This window comes from Psammomys obesus, unplaced genomic scaffold (assembly GCF_907164565.1).
Source record: "Psammomys obesus unplaced genomic scaffold, mPsaObe1.curated_primary_1811, whole genome shotgun sequence".
In the NCBI taxonomy this organism is placed as follows: Eukaryota; Metazoa; Chordata; class Mammalia; order Rodentia; family Muridae; genus Psammomys; species Psammomys obesus.
In genome coordinates this window covers 12,201,385-12,224,787 of record NW_026591598.1, presented here as the reverse complement: position 1 = coordinate 12,224,787, position 23,403 = coordinate 12,201,385, and the positions used below count along the sequence as shown (strand labels likewise).

Here is a 23,403-nt window from a genome sequence, read left to right as displayed (position 1 = left end):
TGTGTGTGTGTGTGTGTGTGTGTGTGTGTGTGTGTGTGTGTGTGTGTAGCATGTTTGACTCTGTCCGTTAGCACGTGACCATGGCGGACATGAAGTTTCTGGATATGGTGGCTAAGTGACCCTGTTTCTCATGCAGGTTCTGGCTGGCTGGCTGCTTGACATTGAGGGCGGCTACGCCCAGGGCTCCCCCGTGTTGAAGCGGACTGGTTCAGTGTGGGTAGGTTATGGGGGCGCGTACAGCTGCAGTTGTATTAGATTGAGTGTTTGGGGGTGGTTGTGGCAGTGGTTTTATGCACAGTATGGAAAATTATCTACATGAGCTTGTGGATCTACACACATCTGGCTGTCTTCAGAGCCTCACCCCCAGTGAGGCTCCCCTGCCCCAGCTGAGACAGAGAATGTCCACCCAGCTAGGGCCGGCCACTCCCTCCATTGGATCCACTTAGCACAACTTGGGAGAAAAGGAACTCAGGGGACAAAGAGTAAGTGGCTCCGCCAGCTGGGGCTCCAGTTACAGGCCTGAGTGGCTATACTACCCCTCCCCCCAGCTCAGCCTCCCCCTCAAGACAGCCCTGTCTAGAGAGCCTTGCGGCGCTCATAATGTCAGGGGCGGCACTTTATTCAGGACTGTGAGCCTGGGCCAGGGTGGGGGCCAGGGCCAGGGTTGGACAGGGAGGCTTTTACTCTTGGAGCCCGTAACAGCAGCGTTGCGCTGGGAGCCAGGCCTGCGGCCTTCAGTGTGACTGTGTCATCCTTGTAGACCGTGGGTGGGAAGGTGCTGAAGATCTCAAAGGTGGCCAAATCCATGCCCCTGGGTGCCCAGCAGAGTACATCAGGCCAGGCCAGGGGGCCAGGGACTCTGCAGCCCCCAGCCCTGCCCTGGACCCACCTGGCCTTTGCTAAGAGCTTGCGCACATCGCCAACAGTGTCCTCGGGCTGCATCATCAGTAGGAAGGCCTGCTCCCCGTTCTCAGATTTGATGCGCAGCATGGTGTGCAGAGGCACAGGCATGCTGGGTGACTCCAGGCTCCTGTAGGTCGAGCCCCTCAGTGCTCCCTGTTCCTTTCCTCTCGGCCCAGCCCTCACCTCCGCCGCTCAGCCCTCACCTCCGCCGCTCAGAAGTCAAGGCAGGTGTCTCCACTATGGTCTCCTGGATCCGGCCAGGCAATGGGCAGCAGTTCTGGAAGGCAGCCACGGAGAGTGGCTGGAGCCTAGGTCCCTCTCCCACCGTTCCCTCCACCCTTAGACAAGACTGGCTCATTCTTGAGCAGGGATGGAGGAGCCCACTGAGCCAGAGATCTGGGGTATTCTGTGTAAACTGGGGCTCTAGAAGGCAATGTCACCATTCTCCCAGTCCAGTGTGGGAGACAGACCCACCCAGTTGGTGGCCAGGCGTGGGGACCTAACCTAGCCAGTCAGGGCAGACACCTAAGCTGAGACTGAAGCATGCACTGCAGTCATCTGAAATGGAACAGGGGCCAGGATGCTCCCCACAGCACAGCAACCCTGACCAGCAGGAATCTGACAGGAGGGGACGGCTGGGAAGCTGCCAGCAGTTTATAGCTCTTAAAGCAAGGAACCGAGGCAGGCAGGCAGAGAGGAAAAGTTAGGGATGGAGAGTGCAGTGATACAAAACGGACCCTCAGTGCCAGCATAGTGACCTTGGCTTTCTCCCAAGAATCCCCAGACAGTTCCTGCAGAGAAGGCTGCTGAGGGCATATGGCTAGCAGGAACAGAAGTGAGGTGGGAAAGCCAGCACAACAAGGGCGTCTGTGAGACTCAGGTGGTGGGCCGCAGGAAGGAGCTCAAGGGTTGGCCAGACTGGACAAAGTAACATGGGCAAAGGAGACTGGGATCCAGGGGCGTGAGGCTCAGCACCCCTTTTTTGGGTGGAGACTTGGGAAGGAAGACTGGGAGGTGAGACAAGATAATGAACTCTGAGCATCTGAAAGGCCTTCGGGACAATCAGCAAGGAGCGCCTAGGCCAAGCTCCCCAAGGACATGACCTGGGCCTTGAGCTCATTATCCCACCCTGTCAGCTGTAGCAAACCCAGCTGCCCTGTGGGGCACTGCAGAGTCCTCACCAGCTCCACAGAGACACGATACAATTCTGAGGGTCTCCTTGCCATCCTGGTCTTTACCTGGGGCCTAAAGGCCTGAGCCTCCTAGCAAGAGACTGTAGGCTGAGCCAGGGTTGATGACACAGTTCCTGGAGAAGGCTGGGTAATGAGGGCTGGCCTCACCTGCAAAGTGTCCCTGATGGGGCCCCGGATGTCAATCACCTCGCCTTGTCGGATTACACACTTGGGAAGCCTGTTCAGAAATTTCTCAGCAGTCATCCGGGAGCCTGCGGGGAGGGCATTGGGAGCCTTGGCCCAGGAGGGACTCTCGGTGCTGGTGGAGGCTACCTGGAGCTTGTTCTGCCCAGCCCCTAAGCCACCCTCGGGGCCCAGCTTACCTGTAGGATCCTCCACCCTGTCCGTGGCCTTGCGCATTTTGCGGCCCACCACACGACCCTCACCTGGGAATGGGCCCAGCCCATCCTCTGGGAAGATCTGATTGCGTAGGTCGCTTACCTGGCAGGAAGAGAGGGCCACAGAAGTGGGGAGCCCAACTCTCCAGCCCTGCAACCTCACCCCAACCCCTGCTTGCCTGGGGGCCTCACAGACAAGCCAAGGGATGGTCTAATACAAGAGAACCACAGTTCATGCTGCTGTCACCTCAGGCCCTATTTGCGCAAGTCACCCCTCCTTCGCATAGTAGCTGAAGCCATAGTCCTAACGTTGCCCCCGCTGGAAGCTGATCACACGAGGGTATGAATGTCCGGAGAGCACAGAGGCCCTGCCTTGTCTAGCCTGTGCAGACTCCATCACTGTGGGTCACCACAGTTATCCTGCCAAGGTACCGTTCCAAGACTATCTTGACAGACACCTCAAAAACCCCAGTCATGACTCACGCTATCTTGGGCATCATGGTGGCACACACCCTTGCTGTGGAGATAACCTGCCTCTGGAGCCTGTTGCCTCCTGGTCCCCATGATGACAACCTTCATCTCACTCAGCCCTGGCAACAGAGGGGCTCATCTCTTGTCCTTGCAGCTCAGCCAGCTCTGCCTCTTTTCAGTGTTTGCAACTCATGCCCTGCCTTCCACCCCAGGCCTCCTGTGCATTCTGGATTCCTCAGGAGCCCCAGGTTCCCCAGGTGCTGAACACTAGGAAGGGTGGGCACAGTAGTGGTCCCAGAGCCAACGCTGTACCTTCAAAATGCCAGCAGAGGGGGGACTGGGGAGATGGCTCAGTGGTTAATAGCATCCAGAGGTCCTGAGTTCAGTTCCCAGCAACCACATGGTGGCTCACAACCATCTGTCCTGGGATCTGATGCCCTCTTCTGGTGTGCAGGTGTATGTACTCATACATAAAATAAATCTTAAACAGAAAGGGTGCCAGCAGAGGGCATTCTCTGCTGCTCAGCTTGGGGGACCTCAGGCCCTGACAGCATCCTAGTTCCAAGCTAGCCTCGGGCTCTCCCTCCTGCAGGGCATCCTGAATGGGTCCCCTGAGCCGACAGCTGATCCCTGAGGAAACTGTTATACCCATTCTCTCCAAAGCCACACAGGAATGCGTGGGTTGAGGAGCCGCTGGTTACCTTAAAGGGGACTCCGTCAGGATACAGTCGCTGGAGCTCTGAGGGAAAGAAGCCATCCAGTATGTCCCGGAGGCAGCGCTGCAGGAGTGAACAGGCGAGGCCTCTGTAGCTGTGCTGTGTCATGCTAAACAGAGCCTGCCACCTTAGGAAGCCATAAGCCATAAGGGGTGGGGCCTGTGTACTCCGTGGAGGACAAGCTAATACGGTGAGCTGCCCCCCTCCAGGAAGGGGTGAGCAAGCATGGGCTCCGAGCGCCATCCTACCTGTGTGGTAGGGTCGTAGAAGGGCCGGAAGGGCCCGTCAAACATTATAATGCCGTTCCGGTAGAGCTTCAGCGGGATGGGCTCCAGGGTGCGGAGCTGTGCCCCACCAGGCACAGGTGTCACCTGGCTCTCCCCCTCCACCACCAGCTCGCTCAGATCCTGCAGACTAGCCAGCAGCCTGTCGAAGTCCACCTCAGGGGGCACAACAGAATCCCCTGGCAAAAGGGGTAGATGCCCATAAGCCTCCATGGCTGCAGTGTGGCCCGGCTCCTGGGGGTCCTCCCATGCGGAGCAGAGGCTTCGGCAGAGGCCCCTCCTAAAGGCGCCAGCCAAAAGAAAAGGGTCACTGCACTAGATAACAAAAAGACAGCTAGCTGCCTTTTACTGGCTATATCCTTTGACCTTGAGCTCTGGTCCACGTAGCCTTCAACTAGATATGAGGGTGACCTCAAACTCCTTCTGACCCTACCTCCACCTCTCAAGTGCTGGGATTACGTGAGTGTCGCCCCACCTAGCAGATACTTACTGTGTGTCAGGGGCTTATTCTCCATCTCATCTCCTCCACTGACAGATCTTACACTGTAAGGGCCTCACTCCCATTTTCAGAGATGGAAACTGAGGCCAGAGTTCAGCAGCTTCTTTGCAATACACAGCATTAAGAGCTGATACTAGAGCTGATACTAGAGCTGTGGTAGGCACTGAATTGGCAAAGCTCCAGCTCTGGATCAAAGCTTTCAGGGTTCAAACCCCAGGCCCTGCATGTCTTCCTGTGTGGCCTTACCACAGTGCTCTGGGCTAGAATGGGACGCCGGCAGGGTTGGCCTCACAGGGGGGCTATAAGGTGCCAAGGAAATCACCATGTGAGGGCCAACCTGAAACAGCCAGAACTGTCCACATTGAACCATTGCTCACCAGGTCTACCCTGAGGCTGGAGGCAGAGGTTCTTAATCTCCACTTTCCGCATGAGGAAACTACCAGAAAAATGAAAAGGGACGTGCTCCAGGCCACCTGGCAAGCTGGAGGACTTAGGACGGCTGCATCATCAGGGAGAATGAGGGTGGGGACACACGGCCACCAGGGTGTGGGGACAGCTGCTAGCCAGATGTTAACTGTTTCAGGGTAGCAGACTCCTGAGATCTCTGCTGAGTCTCTGGACTCTGGAAACTGTTACCCACACGTCTGTGCACAGTGGAGGGTCGTAGGAGAGGAGACCAGGACAGCCATGAAGGTGCCAGACAAGAAGTGTGGCAGGCAGGAGGGCAGCTGGCTGGGGTCAGTTAAGCATTCCTAGAGCGTATGCCTACAGCACACAACTGCCCATGGGCTTCCTGACAGCTGTTCTCCCTGGGATGGCTGGGCTGGGTCAGGACGTAGGTCGGGGCACAGGGGGTGCGGCTGCTCAGGCCCCGAATGGAAGTACTGGTGCAGGGGCTTATGTTTCCTGTTGAGTCTGCAGCCACTGAGCCTGTAGGCCCTCTACAAGCGCTCCCTTCTCCCTGAACCTGGCATTACGTGAAGGGCTATGCCTACCCCTCCTGCCTCTGGGCTTCCCTGTTTCATGTGCCACCAACAGTCCAGATTACGGGATGCTGGAAACTGACCCTGCGGCCTCATGATGTGAAGCAGGCACGCTGCCAACTCCCTGCCCCACAATGGTACTTCCTCAACAATTGCCTTCAGAACACACTGAGAAACCTGAAAAAGAACAGCCCTGCACCTCTTCCCATAACTTAGGAAAGTGAGCTCTGCCACAGAACAGAGCCAACACTGCCGTCCAAAACAAGCTACATCTCGGCCAAGGCTTAAAGGATAAACAGGATGGGCAGCAGGCTAAGAGGACAGACCGGAATCCCTGGGATGGTGCAGAAACACTGATGGCAGCTTTGCTTCGGAAGACCGGAGGGCCGGGCTATAGGCCAGTGGCAGAACATTTGCATAGACCAAAAAAAAAAAAAAAAAAAAATGTTGAGGAAGAGACAGAGAGAGTGAAGGAAGCGGGAGACCGGGCACCCATCGAGAAGGAACTGCAGCTCCAGCACAGGGCAGAGTTGTAAGTCAGTGAGCCCTTGCCAAATAGTTCAACGGGAGCCTTCATCTGGAGGGGGTGTGGCAGGAACTCCCACACAAGGCAGCTCGGGCCAAAAAGCTAGCCCTGCGTTGGCTCAAGCCCGTGGGGAGATGTGCCCCTTTAGTGGAATGGGGAGGCGGGAACCCTGACCTGGCAGCAAGATCGTGCCCAGTGGACCTGGCTTAAGGACTCTCTGAGGGAGGCATTTCAGTTCCCATTTTACAGGTGAGGAAATTAGGCCCTGTGAGGTATCACGCTCCTGGTCATGCAAGCCTTGCAGGGCCTTTGTGACTCAGTCAGCTCTCGGTGGCCTTGTAGGTGGCAGCTGCTAAGTGCCACAGCTACCTGAGAATTCCTTTCTAGGAAGGGTCACAGTGCTGGGGACACCTTTGAGGCTTCATGTCACTTTGGGAGTTTGGTTCTGTTTTTGGGACAGAGCCTTTTGTAGCCCACAGTGAAAGAAACTGAGGAAGACCTTGACCTCCTGACCCTTCTGCCTCCCCCTCCCAAGTGCTGGCCGGCCCTCTCCCCTTGGCACTTCTTTGGCCCCCCAGGGCCAGTTAGGGCTGATGCTTGTAAGCTCTGCAGCAGCCCTAAGCTTTGACTTCCTCTTATGTACAAAGAGGGCAGTAACTGGGCATGGCGCACACCTTTGATCCCAGCACTCAGGGAGGCAGGGGCAGGTGGATCACAGTGAGTTTGAGGCCAGCCTGCTCTACAAAGACAGTCCAGGACAGCCAGGGCTACACAGAGAAACCCTGTTTCAAAAAACAAAACGAAACAAAAAGAGGGTAGTAACAGCCTGTCTTAGAACTGTGCCACTGCTAGGAGGGGCGGCTGCTGTGATCTCCCAACTCACGTGGGCTCAGGCCACACCATGCCCCACCTTCTCCAAAAACCTTGCCAGAAGCCCCTGGCCCTCCTGTGTGGTTCTTGTAGTCCCTGAACCCATTTTCTTGGCCCTTGTCACACACTCTTATCATTTTGTGTGTGATTATTTGCCTTTCAACTCTTAGACATGGGTTAAAGCACTGAACCCCTAACCTGGCCCATGGGGGTGCCCCAGAAGCATTTGCTGACCCAACTGTCCACCTGCATATTTGCCTGCCAGTATGTCAGGAGCAGTGTGGCTCTGTTAGCTTCTGAGAGTCCTGTTAACACCATCCCAGGGTCCTGTCCTCCTTAGGCTCGTACCCAAGAAGAGTCAGGGTAGCCAACAATGTCACCAGCAGATACAAAGAGCCCCCATTGCACTGCAGAGCCCACAGCAGGCCCAGACCCTGCCACTGCTGAACTGAGTGGTGCCCCTTGCAGGCCTGTTGGAAGGATAACTTGCTGCTTTGGGGCTGGAGATGGTCTACCTCTCAGGGACACCCCCAGCCCCACCCATAGCCTCTTGCATTAGGAAACAGCTGTTGTTACTCTGCCAGCCAGGCCCACCCTGGCCACTTACTTGCATGCCCTCTGCTGCTCAGAGGAGCCCCAGCAGGGAAAAGCTCTGAGGATGGTTCCCCACCATCCTCATCACCAGGGCAGGTTTGTCCTGATGCCTGCTGTTGAGCTTAGGGTTGTCCCGGTGGACAAACAGTCCCAGACACCCCAGGCCTCGGACCTTTCTTGCACAGGCACACGTAACTGGACTGTGTGCCAAGCACTGTGCTGCAGGCTCCCAGGTATCAGCAGCGGAGGAGACAGTGGGTTCAGGTCCTGCTGGCTGCGCCCAGCACACCTAGCCTGAGACTCTCAACCCCTCGCTCCAGCACAACCCTTCCCAGGGGACGCTGGCACAGCTCCGGGAGCAGCCCAGGTAGCTAAGGGGATCTGCTGGAGGGGTCAGGGCTTGAGGCAGAAGCCAAAGTGGGCGGGGAAGGCATGCCTACCCAGGGCTAAGCCAGGGCAAGTCAAACAGGCTGCCAGTGTGGCCTCATCGTAGGAATCTGAGAAGCGCCAGGGACTTGGGAGTTGGGCAGAAGACTAGGGGTGGAGGTAGAGACCTAGCAAGAGACAGGTGGGTGATATGGCGGAAGGTGGGAACTTGAGGAAAGACAGAAGAGTGAAGAGACCAAGTCTACTGATGTGCTCGTCTCAGAGGCCCACACACCTGCTGTGTGCTGCGACCAGAGAAGGACCATCCCCTGAAGCGCTTGGCACAGCGGCCAATGTGATGTTCACATCCTGGTGAGAGGCTGAGGGTCCAGCTGGGGGTTACACCCTTTCCAGGCCTCTGCTCTACTGGCCCCCTTCATGGAGAAACTTCCTACGGCAAAAGTTCTCGATCTAGAATATTCTAATCACCCCTTTGGATAAAAGCTGATGCTCTGTCTCACTTGCCCCTGGCAGCCCAGAAATGAGCCAGCAAGAAGCCAGCGCTGGTAGCAGAGGACCCCAGGGACAGAGGCGGGCAAGAGAACGAGACAAGAGGAAGTCCCAAGTCGGAAAACCTTCTAGAAATGTAAAACATGTCCTCAACTGGCAGGAAGAACTAAGGCCCCTACCACACTGAAAGGCCAAAAACAGAAAAGCGCAGAGGGCTCTGCAGCCAGGAGCTCCAAGATGGAAGGCAACCGTCGACTCCGCTGGCTGCTTTAACTCAGCAGCACATGGCTTCACAGCCAGACCTGAGCTGCACCAACAAAACAGAGCTCCGGGTTCTGCTTTTACAGAGGGGTGCTGGGGGAGGCACGAGGGACAAGGAGAAGGCATGGTAGAGAGCAGCCCTGTGGCCTGACACACCCCCCCCAAAGGCAGTAGAAGACACCTTCCGGCCAGAAGGAAGGCTGCTCTCCAGGACGGGAGGGCCGAATGGCACGGACCCCACCTACCATGAGATGGGCTCCAGGGGCAATGAAGAAAACCTCAAGCATACTCACGGTACCCACAGCCACCCGTTGTGGCCTCAGCCCCTAGAGACCCGTGATCAGAGCGCCACCCCCTGGCCTGCTTTGGTCTTGCCACAGACCTTGCGGAACAGGGCCTCACGCCGCCTCCCATAGCCCCGGCCACAGCTCCCTAGCATCTCCTCATAGCCACGCCCCAGGGCCATCTGACTCCTCCCCTCCCCTCCATAAGTCAAAAAGGCCAAGGACCCCACTTCCCAAATCCCTTCTCTGTCTCCACTGGTCCTCCCCGCCAGCAACACCTCGTCTTCTATCAAATGACTGGGGCTGCTTCCCAGTGGGCTTTCAACGCTCTCCATTCAACAGCCTTCAGACACTCTGCCTTAGTTTGCTATAAAATGAGATATCCTTTGGCCCATGCCAAAGCTGTTTATTCAAAAAACTTTGAAAGCTGTAAAAAAAAAAAAAACACCAACAACAAAAAGTCGGACATAGTGATATGCACACGCCTTTAATCCCAGCGCTTAGAGGCAGAGGCAGGAGGATCTATTTGAGTTTCAGATCTACATGGCAAGTTCCACAACAGAGTTCAGGACAGCCAGAGCTACAAGGTAAAGACCTGTCTCAAAAATAGGAAGAAGGAAAGAGAGAAAGAGGGGGGAGGAAGGAGGAAAAGAAGGCAAAGCTCAAAAAGTACATAAATGAATGGTAACACCCTTAAACAAGGGCGGGTGTGTCCAGGGCAATAGAAGGTAGAGCCATGCTTCTGACCTGGGGTTAGGAGGGTGTTTGGACACCTGGAGCTGGAGTCACAGGAGGTTATGAGCCACCCAAAGTGGGTACTGGGCACTGAGCTCAGGTCTGGAAGAGCAGCAAGCCCTCTTAACCCTGAGCCATCTCTCCATTCCCTGTGTTTGTTTTTTTGAGACAGGGTCTCTTGTAGCCCAGGCTGTCCTCAGAACTGCTACATAGCTCAGAACAATCTTGAACTTCTGGTCCTCCTGTCTCTTCCTCCTGGGTGTTAAGACTGCAAGTGTGCACCACCACGCCCTGCTTAAAGGTGCTGGAAAATAAGGCCAGGGCCTTGTGCACTCGGGGTAAGCACCCTACCAACTGAGCCACATCCTCCGCCCTAGAATCTGGGTTTTTATCCAGAAAGGCACTTCTGACGTCAACACTGTTGTCATCTTCTAGAAAGCCCCCTTGGGAGTGAAGCTTCCAGGGCCCTTGTTACCTTCAAGGCCCAGGAAACAAGAGCATGACATGGCAGGAGCGACATGACTCATTTGCTCCTTGCAACCCTGAGCCTCAGGGAAGGGAAGTGGCTTGTCCAAGCCACAAGCCACCCCTGAACAGGTGGTGGAGTAGAAATGAGGGTCTCAGTTAGGTTCCAGAGCCACCCTGAAGAAAATGGGCCCTATGGCAGAAGCAACTCTATGGGTCTGAATTTAAGGACAAGGTGGACTGGGAGGGAGAGGGACCCACTAGATGTCAGTGAGGGGAAAAAAAATAAAATGAGGCAGAGGCAGATGGATCTCTGAGTTCAAGACCAGCCTGGTGTACAGAGTGAGTTCCAGGAAGAAAGCATCAAATGTCTAGTAACTCTGGGTCTCTGAGGCCCTTGGCTAATGAGCAGGCAGACACTGAAGTGAGGCTAGGGAAGGAGACCTTGGCTTTTCTTTCCATGGGTCAGGGGCAAGGTGCTGGGTAACTCAGCACCCCCCACCAAACCCCAATGCTGGGATGCCAAGGCTTGAAACAAAGGGCCTCTGGAAGAGTGGCAGGCCAACAGGAGGGGCCAAAAGAGGCCCAGGAAGGATGCTCTACTCTACCTGGCTTCCAGAACTTCTTGGCTGTCATCCAGTCCCGCTCATCACTTTCACCGCCTTCCTTTCCCTCTGAGTCCTCCTGGTCCATGGGCTCGCCCACCCACTGCAGGCCATAATCACTGAGGAACCGCTGTGGGGCACAAGACGGGAGACGTGCTGTGGCACCACCTGCCCACCTCCCAGTCTGTCCTCAGCCCAGAGTGGCCTGGACAAAGAATGTGCCGGAAGGCCCTGGCTGTGTCCTGCCTGTGACCACGATCGCACTTGCCCTCCTACAACAGCAGGCAGGATGGGGCTGTGACAGCAACCTGTCTCAGTGTGCTCAGCGAGACCCCTCCCATCAGCACTGAACGGCACATAACTCAAGAACTCCATAAAGCTGGCCGCCACAGCTCTGGGACTGTGTGGGTCTGGCCTGAGCGTGGGGAGCGTGGGGAGCGTGGGGACAGCTGTTCCTCATGAGTGAGCCTCCCTCTCTCTCTGCCACACTAGACTCTAGTGTGCGTGTGTTCGTGTGTCTGTGACTCCAGGCATGTGCAGGGGCACATGCGCAAATGCACCTGTGCGTGGGGGCCAGAGGACAAGGCTGGTTGTCCTGCCTCTTCAAGCACTGTCCATCTTGGTGCTTTTCAATCAACAGCCTGGGCCCTGCCTGGATGCCATGGCTGGCCAGGAAGCCCCAGCGACCCACCTGACTCGGTTTCCCTTGGTCTGAGATAATTAATCCATGAAACCATTCCCAGCCTTTTAAAAAATGGGTGTAGGGACAGAACAAAGGTCCTCGTGCTTTCAAAGCCAACACTTTCCTGACTGAGCCGTCTGCAGCCCAGGAAGAGTTGTCTACACACTGTACTTTCTGTTTTGTTTTTTGACAGGGTCTGTGTAGCCCTGGATGTCCTAGAACTTTCTTTGTAGATCAAGCTGGCTTCAAACTCAGATTTGCCTTATTCTGCCCCCCAAGTGCTGGGACTAATGTAATCTGTTTCTGTGACCGTTTTCTTCTCTCCCGGTCTTTGCCAGCCCCTCTGCTCCACAGCTCTCGGACCTCCTTGTGGTGTGGTCACCAACTAACTGCCTGCTGTTGTGAAACCCTGGTCCATGCTGTCGTCGCCGCTTTCAACATGGCTGGTTCTCTTCCCACTGCACGTGTGACTGCCTCTGCCATCCCTATGCCCATTCACCAGCCCTGGCCACACCCTCTTTTACAGCTCCTGTCCACTCCCACATCCGTAAGGACAGGGCCCAGACTCGCACGGACTGTGCCTCTCACCTCTGAGCTCGCCCCCGCTCCCCACCATGCAGACGTGTGGTGAGCATTAGATTCCACCTGTGTGGATGGTGCTGCATCCCCCGAGCCCAGACCTCCGCTACCTCAGCAAGCAGCACCCCTCCACACCTGCCATCTTCCATGGGCCACTCCTGCTGTGCTACCCACAGCAAAGACCACAGTGCCACTCCCACAGCACCCCCCAACCATTTCCGCCAACCCATGTCATGCCCACACCCTAACCCAGGACGCCATGGCCTCTCCTCCCCACCTGTGTCCCAGACAGAGGGCGTCTGCCAGGCCCTCTACTGAAACCTTCAGCTTAGTTCTTACTCCTGCTGTTGCCACACCCTGCTGCAGTTAGGCCTGTCGACACAGCCGGCTTTCCAGCCTCTTCATGCGTAAGTGTTTCCCTCCCATCCTCCTGTGCAGTTCCTCGCACCCAGCCCCAACCACACTCTCCTTTATGGCTCGTGTCCACCCCCGTGTGCACAAAGACCCCCTCCGAACGAGCCCATAGCGAGGCCTCTGTCCTGGCCTCTCTCGTTCTCCCGCCTCTCCTCATGACTTCCACCACAGCCAGAGTGCTGTGGCAGGTGGAGCCTTCTCTCTGCCTAGACCCCTCCCAGGCCTCCATCACCACCCCAGCAGCATGGTTCCTGTAACTCACTATTTCCACGCTCTCATAGCCTTCTGTCTAGTCGCATATGTCTCTCTGCTTCTATAGACTGTCAGCCTCATGCATGTGGGGACCCTGTCTTTCTGTACAGATGACACAGCCTAATGGCTGGTGGTGTCACCCATCAGATACTTTAGGTTTGTTCAATTCATGACTCAGTGGGGTGAGGGCACACCTTTAGTCTCGGCACTCAGGAGGCAGAGGCAGAAGAATCTCTGAGTTCGAGGCCAGCCTGGTCTACAGAGTGAGTCCCAGGACAGCCTGGGCTAGAAAGAAAAGCCCTGTCTCAGAAAACAAAACCAAACAATTGGTGAACCGACACCGATGTGAAAGGTGCACGCTGGAGCTGGGGTGCAACGGCTGAGCTGTGCCCTTGCCCCATGGGCTGACACATTCCCAGCAGGCTGTTCAGGCACAGCCGCAGCTGTCACCCACAGCCCCAGATATGAACAGGCCTGCAGTGCGTGGGAGCTTTGGAGACCCTTCTGTTTGGGCAGAGAGAGCCGCTACATTCCAGAAATGGCTCTGCAGCAGGCCGCAGAGGGCTGCGGCACCAGCACTGCGAGGCAGGAGGGGCCCCTGCTGGGCACCGGTGCCTCCAGCTCAAGTCTTGCAGCTTGACCACAATTCTGAGTGGAAGAAAAGTGACTGTGGTGACCAAGTCATTGGGCAAAGAAGTCATGGCCAGAGGCAGGGGACCGCCTAGCTCTAGGTCTGGGGTGAGCCGTGCGCCCCTCATGGAATTTACAGTCCCACAAGGGAAGAGAGACGAGGCACTAGGAAGGCAGAGGATGATGAGCCTGCACTGGTCAGAGGTCAGAAAGGCTTCAAGGAAAGGAGTGAGAATTCCTGTCCAGGGGGAAGCAGAAAACAGCACGGGCTAGGGTCCTAAGGTGGGAAAGAGGTCAGCTAAGGGACCCGAGGGAGGCGAGGTGGCTGGAGAGCAGAGAGGTTCTGGGTAAGAGAGCGGGGGCTAGCCACAAACCTACCATGAGTTCCTGGGAAGACAGCCAAGTGGAGTAATGAAGTCTATTAAGCAAGAGGGGGTGTAGTCAGGGTTTGCTTCAGGCCCAAAAGAAGTAGTGTGCCATGGTGTCGGATACCCTCCCAACCCGACTCTAAACTCTGGGTCAACCCAGAGCAGGGCAACAGGCAGGGCCCCTGAAGGCTACTGAGGGGCTCTACTGGCAGCTAGAGACCAGGGCAAGCGGCCTGGCCATCCATTCCACAGACCTTGGCCTCTCACCTCCATCTCGCCAACCTGCCGTTGCAGCTGAATGCACTGTGTCTCTAGCTCCTCCTGCCGCTTCAGGGATGCACTGTCTCCTGGGGATGAAGCGGCAGAGTGATTCTATGGCCACAACCCAGAGGCTGACGGGGGCTCTACCCTAGGGTCTTCAGGATGCTCTAAGAACTGCCCCTGAGCCCTGTCTCTCTGCCCTCTCCTAGCCCTGGTGGGGTGGGAGAGGGTTGCCTGAACTGTCTCTCAGGAGCCACTCATCCCTGCATCCGTTAGCGTGGCTCCGGGCTCAGGACAGTGCAGTCTGCACATAAGGCACTGGGTAAAGTCTTGTCATCCCTCCCTACCAGGACTCTGTGTGATGCTTTTGGAGCCTTGATACCCAGAAGCCACTGTCTAGGCCTCGATGAGCCATGGACCCAAGCAAGCATTTTTCACCTTGATGCTGCTGCTGCTGCTCCTGCTGCTGCTGCTGCTCCTGCAGGGTTTGCACCAACTCTTCCAGGGCCAGGATCTTCTGGTCCTGAAGCAGTGAGATTCAGGGTGAGAAATCCTGGTGGGTTCCGGAGCCCCAGAGCATAGAAATGAGATAAGCTTTGGCCCTTCCGATGGGAAGTTCCACACCTTTCGTCTGTGGACGGCATAAACCTGTCCCTACCAGGCTTTGGTACTGCGCCTGCGCCTGAGCTGCAGGTAAGCCCCTGCAGTCACACTAATTGAGAAATGCAGAGCCCTGTGTCTTGGGCCCAGTGTCCCACTTGCCACCTCTGCTTGGCTACCCGCTAACTCTACCCAGCCCACATTCTACCAGCGTCTGCCCTCTGCTCAATTCATGGGGACCATTCCCAGGTCATGGCTTGCCATCAAAACAGGCAGTTCAATTTGAGGAAACAGTCCTCCCTGGCTGTCTCCTGCCTCAGGTCCTACCTTGGCCAGCAGCTCATTATTCAGGACCTTTAACTGATTCTCCATTTCCCGAAGCTTCCCGGGCAGGGGGGACATAGGCCCCGAGTCATCATTGAATGGTGAAACTGTCAAGTGGACAAAGTTTCTAGTGTCCAGGCCTGGAGTGGAGGCTAGGATGGAAAGGGCCTGGGAGGGAGAGAAGCACAGGAACAGAAACAGCAGGCCCAACGGCAGCTAGCTCCTCCGCCATGGGGCGCCTGAAGCTCTTTACCCAGAGCAGCCTGTGCAGCCCTCACAGTGGGCCATGGCGTCAGTGGGCTTCTTCATGAAGGGGGGTGGGTGCCGTAACAAGCTCCAGGTGTGTATACTGGTGGTGCAATAGACAGGCCACGTCGTTTAAGGGGCGTGTGTGTGTGTGTGTGTGTGTGTGTGTGCACTTACATACTCCCACGCACACACATGTAGAGGCAAAGGACGATGTTGGGTGCCTTCCTTTACTGATCTCCACCTTTGTTTTTTTTTTTTTTGGGGGGGGGTGTCAAACCTAGGGCCATATGTGTGTTGGGTAAACACTGAGCCTGAGGACTGCTATCTAGGGTAGGGTGGCTGGCCAGAAAACTCCCACAAGCCATCTGTCTCTGACCTCTAATGGTGGGGTTTCAGGCATACTAGGCCATGAGAGGCCTGTATGCAGGTGCTGGGGACTTGAACTCAGGGCCTCTTTTGTTCACAGGAGCATTTCTCCACTCAGCCCTCTCCTTGCCATCAAACCTGGTGACTTGAGTTGGATTCCTGGGATCCACAGGATGGAAGGAGAAGAGTGTTCTTTGATACATACAGTACATACTCACCCTGTGAGTGCACGCACAGGAACACACACACACAAAGTAAATAATCACCTAACACAGCTGTACCCTGCAACACAAGTCATATGACTTTGTCATATGGGTAGACTTTTCGTCCCAAAACTCGGGAGGCAGAGGTACGGCTTCTCTGCGACTTGGGGCTGGCCTGGTCTACATAGTGAGCTCTGGACAGCAGGGCTACATACTGAAACCCTGTCTCAAAAGAAAATAAAGTGGCTAATGTCATTGTTTTCAAAGGTTGGAGATGTTCTAAACTGCATTGTTTATGCATTGTTGCATAAACACTGCAACAATGCGTGAAGCCTTGCTGCCTCTCGGGTCCCAGGTCTGGGAAAACTCATTCTAAGAGACGTTTTAGACACAGAACGCACAGGTATTAGGAGGGCTAGTGAATTATTCGTGCTCAGAAGTGCAGCAATAACAGTTTCCTTATTATTAGCAGATGCAAGAGCACTGGGGGGTTAGCTGTGGATGTCAGGATCGCTGCAAGTTACCTCTATTGCTCGTCCAAGAGAAGCCCTTTAATGCACGTATCTCTGTACAGCTGAGGGGGAGGTGCCTACGGGTGACATGCCAGTTGCTGTGAACTGGGAGACACTGTACTCCTACTTCAGCTTTTCGGTACAGTGAAAATTTTCCAAAATAAAGGTTGGGATCTGGGGGTAATGATGGAACACTTTCATCCCAACACAAAGTTCAGGATCATCCTTGGCTACACAGTGAGTTTGAGGCTGCCCTAAACTAGATGAGACAGTGCCAAACCCCGACCTCTCACAAAAAAAAAAAAAAAAAAAAGGAAAGAAAAGAAGAGGAGGCACTAAGAAAGCAAGCAAGGAGAAAGACCCTGACTGAGAGGCCATCCAAAACCTAGCCAGCATGGAGATGCTCTGAGAAGGAGACAGTGGGGGCAGGGGAGGTGGCTGCTGCGCAGAGAAGTGAAGCAGGAGAGGCAGGTCCTATGGGAGACCTTGGCGGGGTGCACAGCAGCTGGATGTGGAGGGGAGAAGTGGCCAGAGGAGGTACAGTCCCTAGAGAGGTGAGGGCTTTGTGGCCACTCCTGTCCCCCTGGCTAGGCAGAGGAGATCCTGGCTTTGTCACTTAGTCTCTATGGGACTTGGGCTAGGCAAGTCCCATCTCTTCTACTTTGACTTCCTGCCAGTGTCGAATGGAGGAGAGTTTGGTCCAGGATCACCTGGCCTTTCCCCCCACTGCCCTTCAGAGTGGTGGCCACTGCTCTGAGTACCCTGTATGATGGCGAGGGACCCCGCCAAGTAGCATCTCACCAAATCCTTATAACAGGCCAGCCTGATGCTCTCCTTCCCCGAGCGCACAGGGAAGCAGGAGGAAGTTAAAACTGCTTAAGATGTCACAGCTGATGGAAAGTTCTAGACTTATTCCCAACTTCCCTTGATCCCACCTGGGGCCTGTCTGCCCCCTTGCCCTCTGTCCTCATCCCACTGTAGGCAACTCCACACAGCCCTTCGAAGACACAAAGTCATGTGAAATGGCCTCCTCCTAAGGAACTCGGCCCTTTTCGGAGCATGCAGATAAGAAAGCAGATGGCCAGCTAGAGGCTGAGCTCTCCCTTCAGGCTCTTCACTCTCTGAGCCTCAGTCACAGACCCGCTGACATCACACATGCTGGAGACTGCAGCTTCTAGCCACAGCCTGGCCTGGGGCTTGACCAGACCAACTGTGGTTTTAGGTTAAACCTGTCCTGGATGGGTGTGGGATGCAGGCACTGGGGCAACTAGCCAGGAGTGGGAGCAGTGCCTTGACCCAGCGGGTGAGAGTAGACGCTGTGGCTCAGAGCCTCTCCTGCTGCTGCGAGCAAGGGGGACCCACACCCCTTCAGCCCTCTGTTCTCACCTTCCCTGCCGACAGGGGCACCAATGCCTCCATAGCAGGAAGGGATCGAGATCTTTTCTTCTGTGTCTTGCGCATCTTTCACCATGTCCACCTCATCTTCTACAGATAGGGACACCCAGGTCACTTCCCTGGGACCACAGCCCAGAGAGCACTCTGGCCCTGGGCCCTGGCCAAGATGAAACAGCTCATATGCTGCCTCCAAGTGCACAGTCAGGTCAGTGCTGAGGCCAGGGCTGCAGGAGGGAAGGCTACAAGCCAGAGGCTGGGGTCTGCACCTCTGGTCTTCCCACAGTTTTGAGGCACCCATAACCATCTTCTATTGGGCAGAGGGGATCTATGGTAGCCTGGTTATCTCTGCTGAGGGAGCAGGGCAAGGGGGTGGGAGCTGAGGAGTACAGGGAGCGGGCAAGAAGCCCAGTCTCACAAGCCCTCAGCATGCTCTTTCCCTAGATGCCCAGCTGTAAGGAGACTGGTGAGAGGGGAGGGGACACAGGGACTGGGCACACACTTACCATCTTCGTAGATTCTTATCCCTCGCCTCCTGGGAACCCAGGCAGGAAGAAGGAACAAATACAAATTAAGCCCCTTGGAATGCTGCCAAGGGAAGGTTCCAGGCCCCATGCAAGGCTCAAAGAGATAGAGGTTAAGCCTCTGTCTCCTGAACACTCCCACCCCCAATCTATACTTAGCCAGGGTGAGGCAGGGGACGTGCGGTACGATGCCTAACTCCTCTCAACACAGAAAGATGGGGGCACTGCAGGGCTGCTCTGGGTGGGCAGATCACAGCCTCCAAAGCCCACGGAGCTGGCCCTAGCTCCTCTCTGAGGTACAGTGGCCCCGGCCTTGCTGCTTAACCTCTCTGCACCCTTATCTTAGCAAGACCCTACATGTGATTAGAGAAGCAATGAGACAAGAGGCAGGAAAGGCTTCTTTGTACGAGGATTGCTACAAGATATGAGGCCCTGGCATTTAAAAGAGCCCGGCACAGGGCCTGGCTCAGGCTGGCAGGACCAGTGAGTGGACAGTGAATCACAAGCCGTCAGCCACCTCACAGGGCCATTCCTTATAGAAAGGCTCCGTCCAATCTTTGGTCATCACAAACCAGAGTTTCCAGGAGGCATAAAGAGAAGGAAGGCAGACACAGAGAGCCACTACCTGCTCTTTGCTTTCCCCAAGATACTAGGAGTCAACTCTCCTCTGGTGAGGGAAGGATCAAGGAGGAGACCGGGCTGGGGCGCAAGGACCTAGAGGCCAGCTGGCTCCTTACCCAGGATTTATAGGCTCCGGCTCTAGGGGCACCTTCCGCGTCTTGCTAAGAGAGGCCAGAGGTGAGCTCATCGCTCTAGTTTCGAGGCTCGCTGTCAGGAACTCCTGAGAGGTAAGAGGGAAGTCAGTCCTTGTGGACGGAAGACACCCAGGGTTGCAGGTCAGGATAAGCAGGCCTCACTTCTCCAACATGGGGCTGAGGTTCTCACAACTGCTGGCTCTTACGAGTTTCTGCTTCTCTGTTCTGATCGTGGAAGCCCACGCCTGGTGGGGTGCAGGGCCTACAACTTCCCCAAGCTTTGAGTGTGGGCACAGGCTGCCACTCGGCTGGTTGGCGGGAAGCCAGGCACCTCCTCCCCTCCTGCCAGAACCCAGGTGCAGGGACCACCAGGGGCACAGCCACGCACCATGGAGGCCAAGCTCCTAGGCCCTGGCACATGCTCTGCTGCCCAGCGTTAGGTGGCACCTTTCCTTCCTCCCATGTAAAATGTGCATGATCTCAGCAGCTGCAAGGCAGGTGACTTGGGGGGCTCAAAGTCCTAAAGCATTCTGCCCAGTGCCAAGCTCAATTGAAAGCTGAAATTGTGGCTGAAAGCTGAAAGCTGAATTGGGGCTGTCTGAGGTCACTGTCATTGGCACATGGGACTGACACTTGAATACACTCTTCCAATGAACAACGTACGTATGCAAGCCAGCTGTAACTGAAAGCCACCACTCTGTTCCTTACATAAAGTGACTAAAGTTTAGCAAGCCTAGAGCCAAAGAAGGGGTTTCCATTAGAGATAGGCTAAATCCAGTCCTCTGGAAATGTGACGCTAGCCAGTTTTTGCCAGCGTGACACAAGCTACAGTTATCTGGGAAGAGGAACCTCAACTGAGAAAGTGCCTCCGTCAGATTAGGCTGTAGGCAAGACTGTGGGCCTATTCTTGATGAGGGAAGGCTTTCTGCAGCCTCCTGCAGGCTGGGCCACACCTGGGCAGGGAGGTCGCGACTGGACAAAAAGCAAGCTGAGCAAGCCATCGGAGTAGGCAGGTCTCTCATGGCCTCTGCTTCCGTTCCTGCCTGACTCCCCTTCATGCTGGACTGTGAACTGGGAAGTAGGAGCCAAATAAACTCTCTCCTCCCCGAGTTCCTTTTGCCCAGGGTCTTTATCACAGCCACAGAAAGCAAAGGACAGCTGAGCCTGATACTCTCCATGCTGCCTGGAGGTAGCCTCCGTCACCTTCTTTCTAGAGTCTGGGATTCACGTTTCCTCAGAAGGAACCAGAGTTCCTTCACCCCAGCGTCCAGCCTCCTCACCATACCCGCTGCATGTCTCTGAGGGTCTGGGCACCCTTGGGCTTTACGTGGTTAAACAGGACAGCCCTCAGTGGCTCCCTTCATTGATGCCCACAAGCTAGTGACATGCCACACCTCTGAACAAACCTCCTCAAGGGCGCCTTTCTCCCTTGAATTTAAAAAGCTCAAAGCTGGGGAGGCAGATCTGTGCATGCTCCAGGCCAGCCGGGGGCTACAAAGTGAGATTCCATCTTTACAAAAAGAAAGAGAGAGCGGGGCGTGGTGGCTCACACCTGTAATCCCAGCATTCAGGGAGGCAGAGGCAGAGGCAGGCAGATTTCTGTGAGGCCAGCCGGGTTTATAAAGCAAGTCCAGGATAGCCAAGGCTATACAGAGAAACCCTGTCTCAAAAAATCAAAAAGAAGAAGAAAAAGGATGAGGATGAGGGGGTGAGAGAGGGAGAAGGAGGAGGGGGAATAAAATTGCCATGGGTGCTTTGGGCCTGTCTACCTTTTAGCTTGTCCACCTGACCACACTGAAGACAGTCAGCAATGTCCTGAACTCATGGCTCCCTGTCACTAGCCTCCCCTTCTGGAATGGTCTCCTCCTGTGAGCCACACTCTTCCCACAATCACAATACAGCATGAGGGCAGGAACTGACTGTTTCTGTAGTCTGGTGTGCAGGCCGGTACCATCTGATCACAGGGACAGAAAGGGCTTAACCACTGCCATTGAGATGCAGGCCTTTCCTATCCCGCAGGCATTCCTCCTGCAGCCTGAGTCATCCTCTGCCTCCTCACTAGCCTTGACTGCTGGCAGCTACCATGGTTCTGTCTCTGAAATGTTCTTTCTTTCTTTCTTTAGACAAGGTCTCAGTACGTAGCCCTGGGGGGGGGGGGGGGGTCTAGAACTCAAAGATCTCACCTGCCTCTGCCTCCTGAGTTCCAGGAGTAGAGAAATGAGCCATCATTCCTGCTCAGCTCTGGAATTTGAGAAAGTCACATAAATGGAGTTATGTAAGATATAATCACCTTCTTTCTTACATGGCTTTACTGAGACAGACTTCATACACTTCACCATTTCAAAGAATGAAATTAAGAGTTTTTTCCAGTTTGGTTTTGGTTTTATTTAGGCAGGGTTTCTATGTAGCCCTGGCTGTCCTGGAACTTGCTCTGTAGACCAGGTTGGCCTCGAACTCAGAGATCCGCCTGCCTCTGCCTCCCAAGTACTGGGATTACAGGTGTGACCACCGTACCCTGCTTTTTTGTTTGTTTGTTTGTTTAATATGTTCTAAAAGATCAAGGTCAAGTCCTCAGGCTTGCAAAGCCAGTGCTCCCCCAGCTAGCCTATCTCCCTATCACCCCTTGTTATTCTGATTTCACCGTACAACCCTGGCTGGCCTCAAAGTCACAGAGATCCTCCTGCCTCCGCATCCTAAGTGCTGAGATTACAGACAGGAGTCACCAAAAGATCCTGTAAAGCCAAGGGTGATGATGCACACCTGTGACCCACCAATGGCAAAGGTGGGCTCAAGGCTAGCAAGAGCAACATAGCAAGTACCAGGCCAGTCAGGGCTGCATGACAAGACCTAGTCAAAAAAGCAAACAAAAACCTGTACACCAGCTTGCCCTCGTCCTCCTTCCAGATCCGACCCCATCTCTTCCAGCCAACCTTAGGTAGCAGCTAACAGATCTGCCCACTCTGGACATTTCACCTAAATGAAACATAAAAATGGCTAGAATCTATACAGTGAAGGGTAATGCATAGACTGTGTGAACTATATTATCAGCAAAACTACCACAGGAAACACAAACTTCCATGATCAAATCCAACACTGTCCCACACACTCAGCTCCTCCATCTTCCTCCTTATTTATTTTTCTCCCTCATCACTCTCACTGCATGTTTTTTCTCTCTCCTTTATTCTCTCTTCATCCTATCGACTACCAGATTAAGCGCTGCAATGTCTCTCGCAGTGGGTTCTTTTTCCCAGGCCACTGGATGCAATTCTTTGGGAGCTATTCCACTGCCCTGTTTTTAGTTTTACTCTCCCCTAACCTTCTGGTGTACTTCTCTGAGGATAAAGGATATTTCCTGAGGCTAAAGCCTGAAATAATGCCTTCAGTCTGGGAATTTCTCCTGGACAGGGCTGTGCCTTCTCTCTCCCCTTGCAGTTTCAGGACTGAAATGCTAGGCAAGTACTCTACTGCTGAGCAATCCCTGAAGTCCTTTTAAACTTGTTTTTAATTAATTAGCATTTTCAGGGCTGGAGATTGGATCCAGGGCCTTACACATGCTACACAAGAATGATACTGCTGAGCTATATCTATGGTTTTAATTCTTTTCATGAAGAGGTTAAGAGCAATTGCTGCTCTTGAAGAACCTGGGTTTGGTTCCCCCACATGGCAGCTCACAACCCTCCTGTAACTACAGTTACAGAGAAGCTGATGCCTTCTTCTGGCTTCCTGACATCATGCATGCATGCGGTGCAGACATACATATGTACAAAATTATACACACACATACACACACACACACACACACACACACACACACACACACACGTGTGTAAAGGTCTTTGCCCAAAACGGCCTTGAACTGGCTCTAAAGTCCAGGCTGACTTTGAACGTGTGATCTTCCTGTTTCGGCCTCCTGAGTAGTTAGGTTTACAGGCCTGCAGACCACCAAGCCCAGTCTTCTATTTTGTTTAGTTATTTTTTTGTTTTGTTTGAGACAGAGTCTCACTCTGTAGACCAGGCTGGCCTCAAGCTCAGAGGTCTCCTCCTTCTGCCTCCCGAGTGTGCATGAGCCACCACCACTCCTGGCCTTGTTTTAGTTTTTTAAATTCTGAGGCAAGGTCTCGCTGAATTGCCCTGATTGACCTAGGGCTAGCTTTGTAGCCAGATGGGCTTCGTACCCTGCAATCCTCCTGCCTCAGCCCCTACGTACAGTACAGGAGTATGCCACCAAAACCGACGAGGGTTGGAAGGTACGGTTGTCACCTCCGGTTACAAACATGCCCTGTGCCTCTTCATCTTGAGGACCGAACCCAGTGCTGTCCTAGGCGGCCATCCCTCGACACACCTGGACTCCAAGACAGCCAGCCGGGCGGCTGCGCGCCAACCTCCCAATCCCTTGCTGGGCGCGCTTGCACGGGGAAGGCTGCGGTGCCCAAACCCCGCCCCAGGAGCCCGCCGCCTGCTCCGCCCCCACGGGCGGACACGGGAGCAGGGTCCCCACTCTCCTCCTGAGCCAAGCCACGCAGGTCGCCGGCCCTCGGAGTCCGGGCGGGGGGCCCGGACTGCGGGAGGACTTGGCGGGGCAGAAAGGCTTGGAGCTGGGACTCACCACAGGGCGAGCGAGCCGTCCCGCAGGGCCGCCATCTTGTTGTC

General features: G+C 54.9%; 1 protein-coding gene across 6 annotated transcripts; it reads right to left on the bottom strand.

Moving 5' to 3' along the window:
- Positions 1–610: 610 nt before the first annotated feature.
- Positions 611–23,403, bottom strand: Ubxn11 (UBX domain protein 11). Of its 6 annotated transcripts, XM_055611525.1 has the most exons (15): positions 23,360–23,403; positions 18,736–18,839; positions 17,981–18,009; positions 17,469–17,567; positions 14,756–14,859; positions 14,267–14,351; positions 13,835–13,914; positions 10,646–10,772; positions 3,909–4,123; positions 3,646–3,723; positions 2,459–2,576; positions 2,244–2,347; positions 1,107–1,180; positions 890–1,030; positions 611–811 (listed from the first exon to the last, which is right to left on the bottom strand). In XM_055611525.1, exons 2-15 carry the CDS (start codon positions 18,804–18,806, stop codon positions 622–624), a joined length of 1,515 nt encoding a protein of 504 aa, XP_055467500.1. In that variant the 5' UTR covers positions 18,807–18,839; positions 23,360–23,403; the 3' UTR covers positions 611–621. The 6 variants fall into 6 exon arrangements, with proteins under 6 accessions (XP_055467500.1, XP_055467504.1, XP_055467502.1 ...); XM_055611529.1 differs by lacking the exon at positions 890–1,030; XM_055611527.1 differs by lacking the exon at positions 17,469–17,567.

Bases quoted from the DNA above. Each gene is read 5' to 3' on its own strand.
- Ubxn11 (XM_055611525.1), bottom strand. From the start codon at position 18,806: ATGAGCTCACCTCTGGCCTCTCTTAGCAAGACGCGGAAGGTGCCCCTA. The intron at 18,010-18,735 runs GTAAGGAGCCAG...CTGGGTTCCCAG, and splicing joins CCGGAGCCTATAAATCCTGG to GAGGCGAGGGATAAGAATCT. The intron at 14,860-17,468 runs GTGAGAACAGAG...TCCACTTGACAG, and splicing joins TGCCCCTGTCGGCAGGGAAG to TTTCACCATTCAATGATGAC.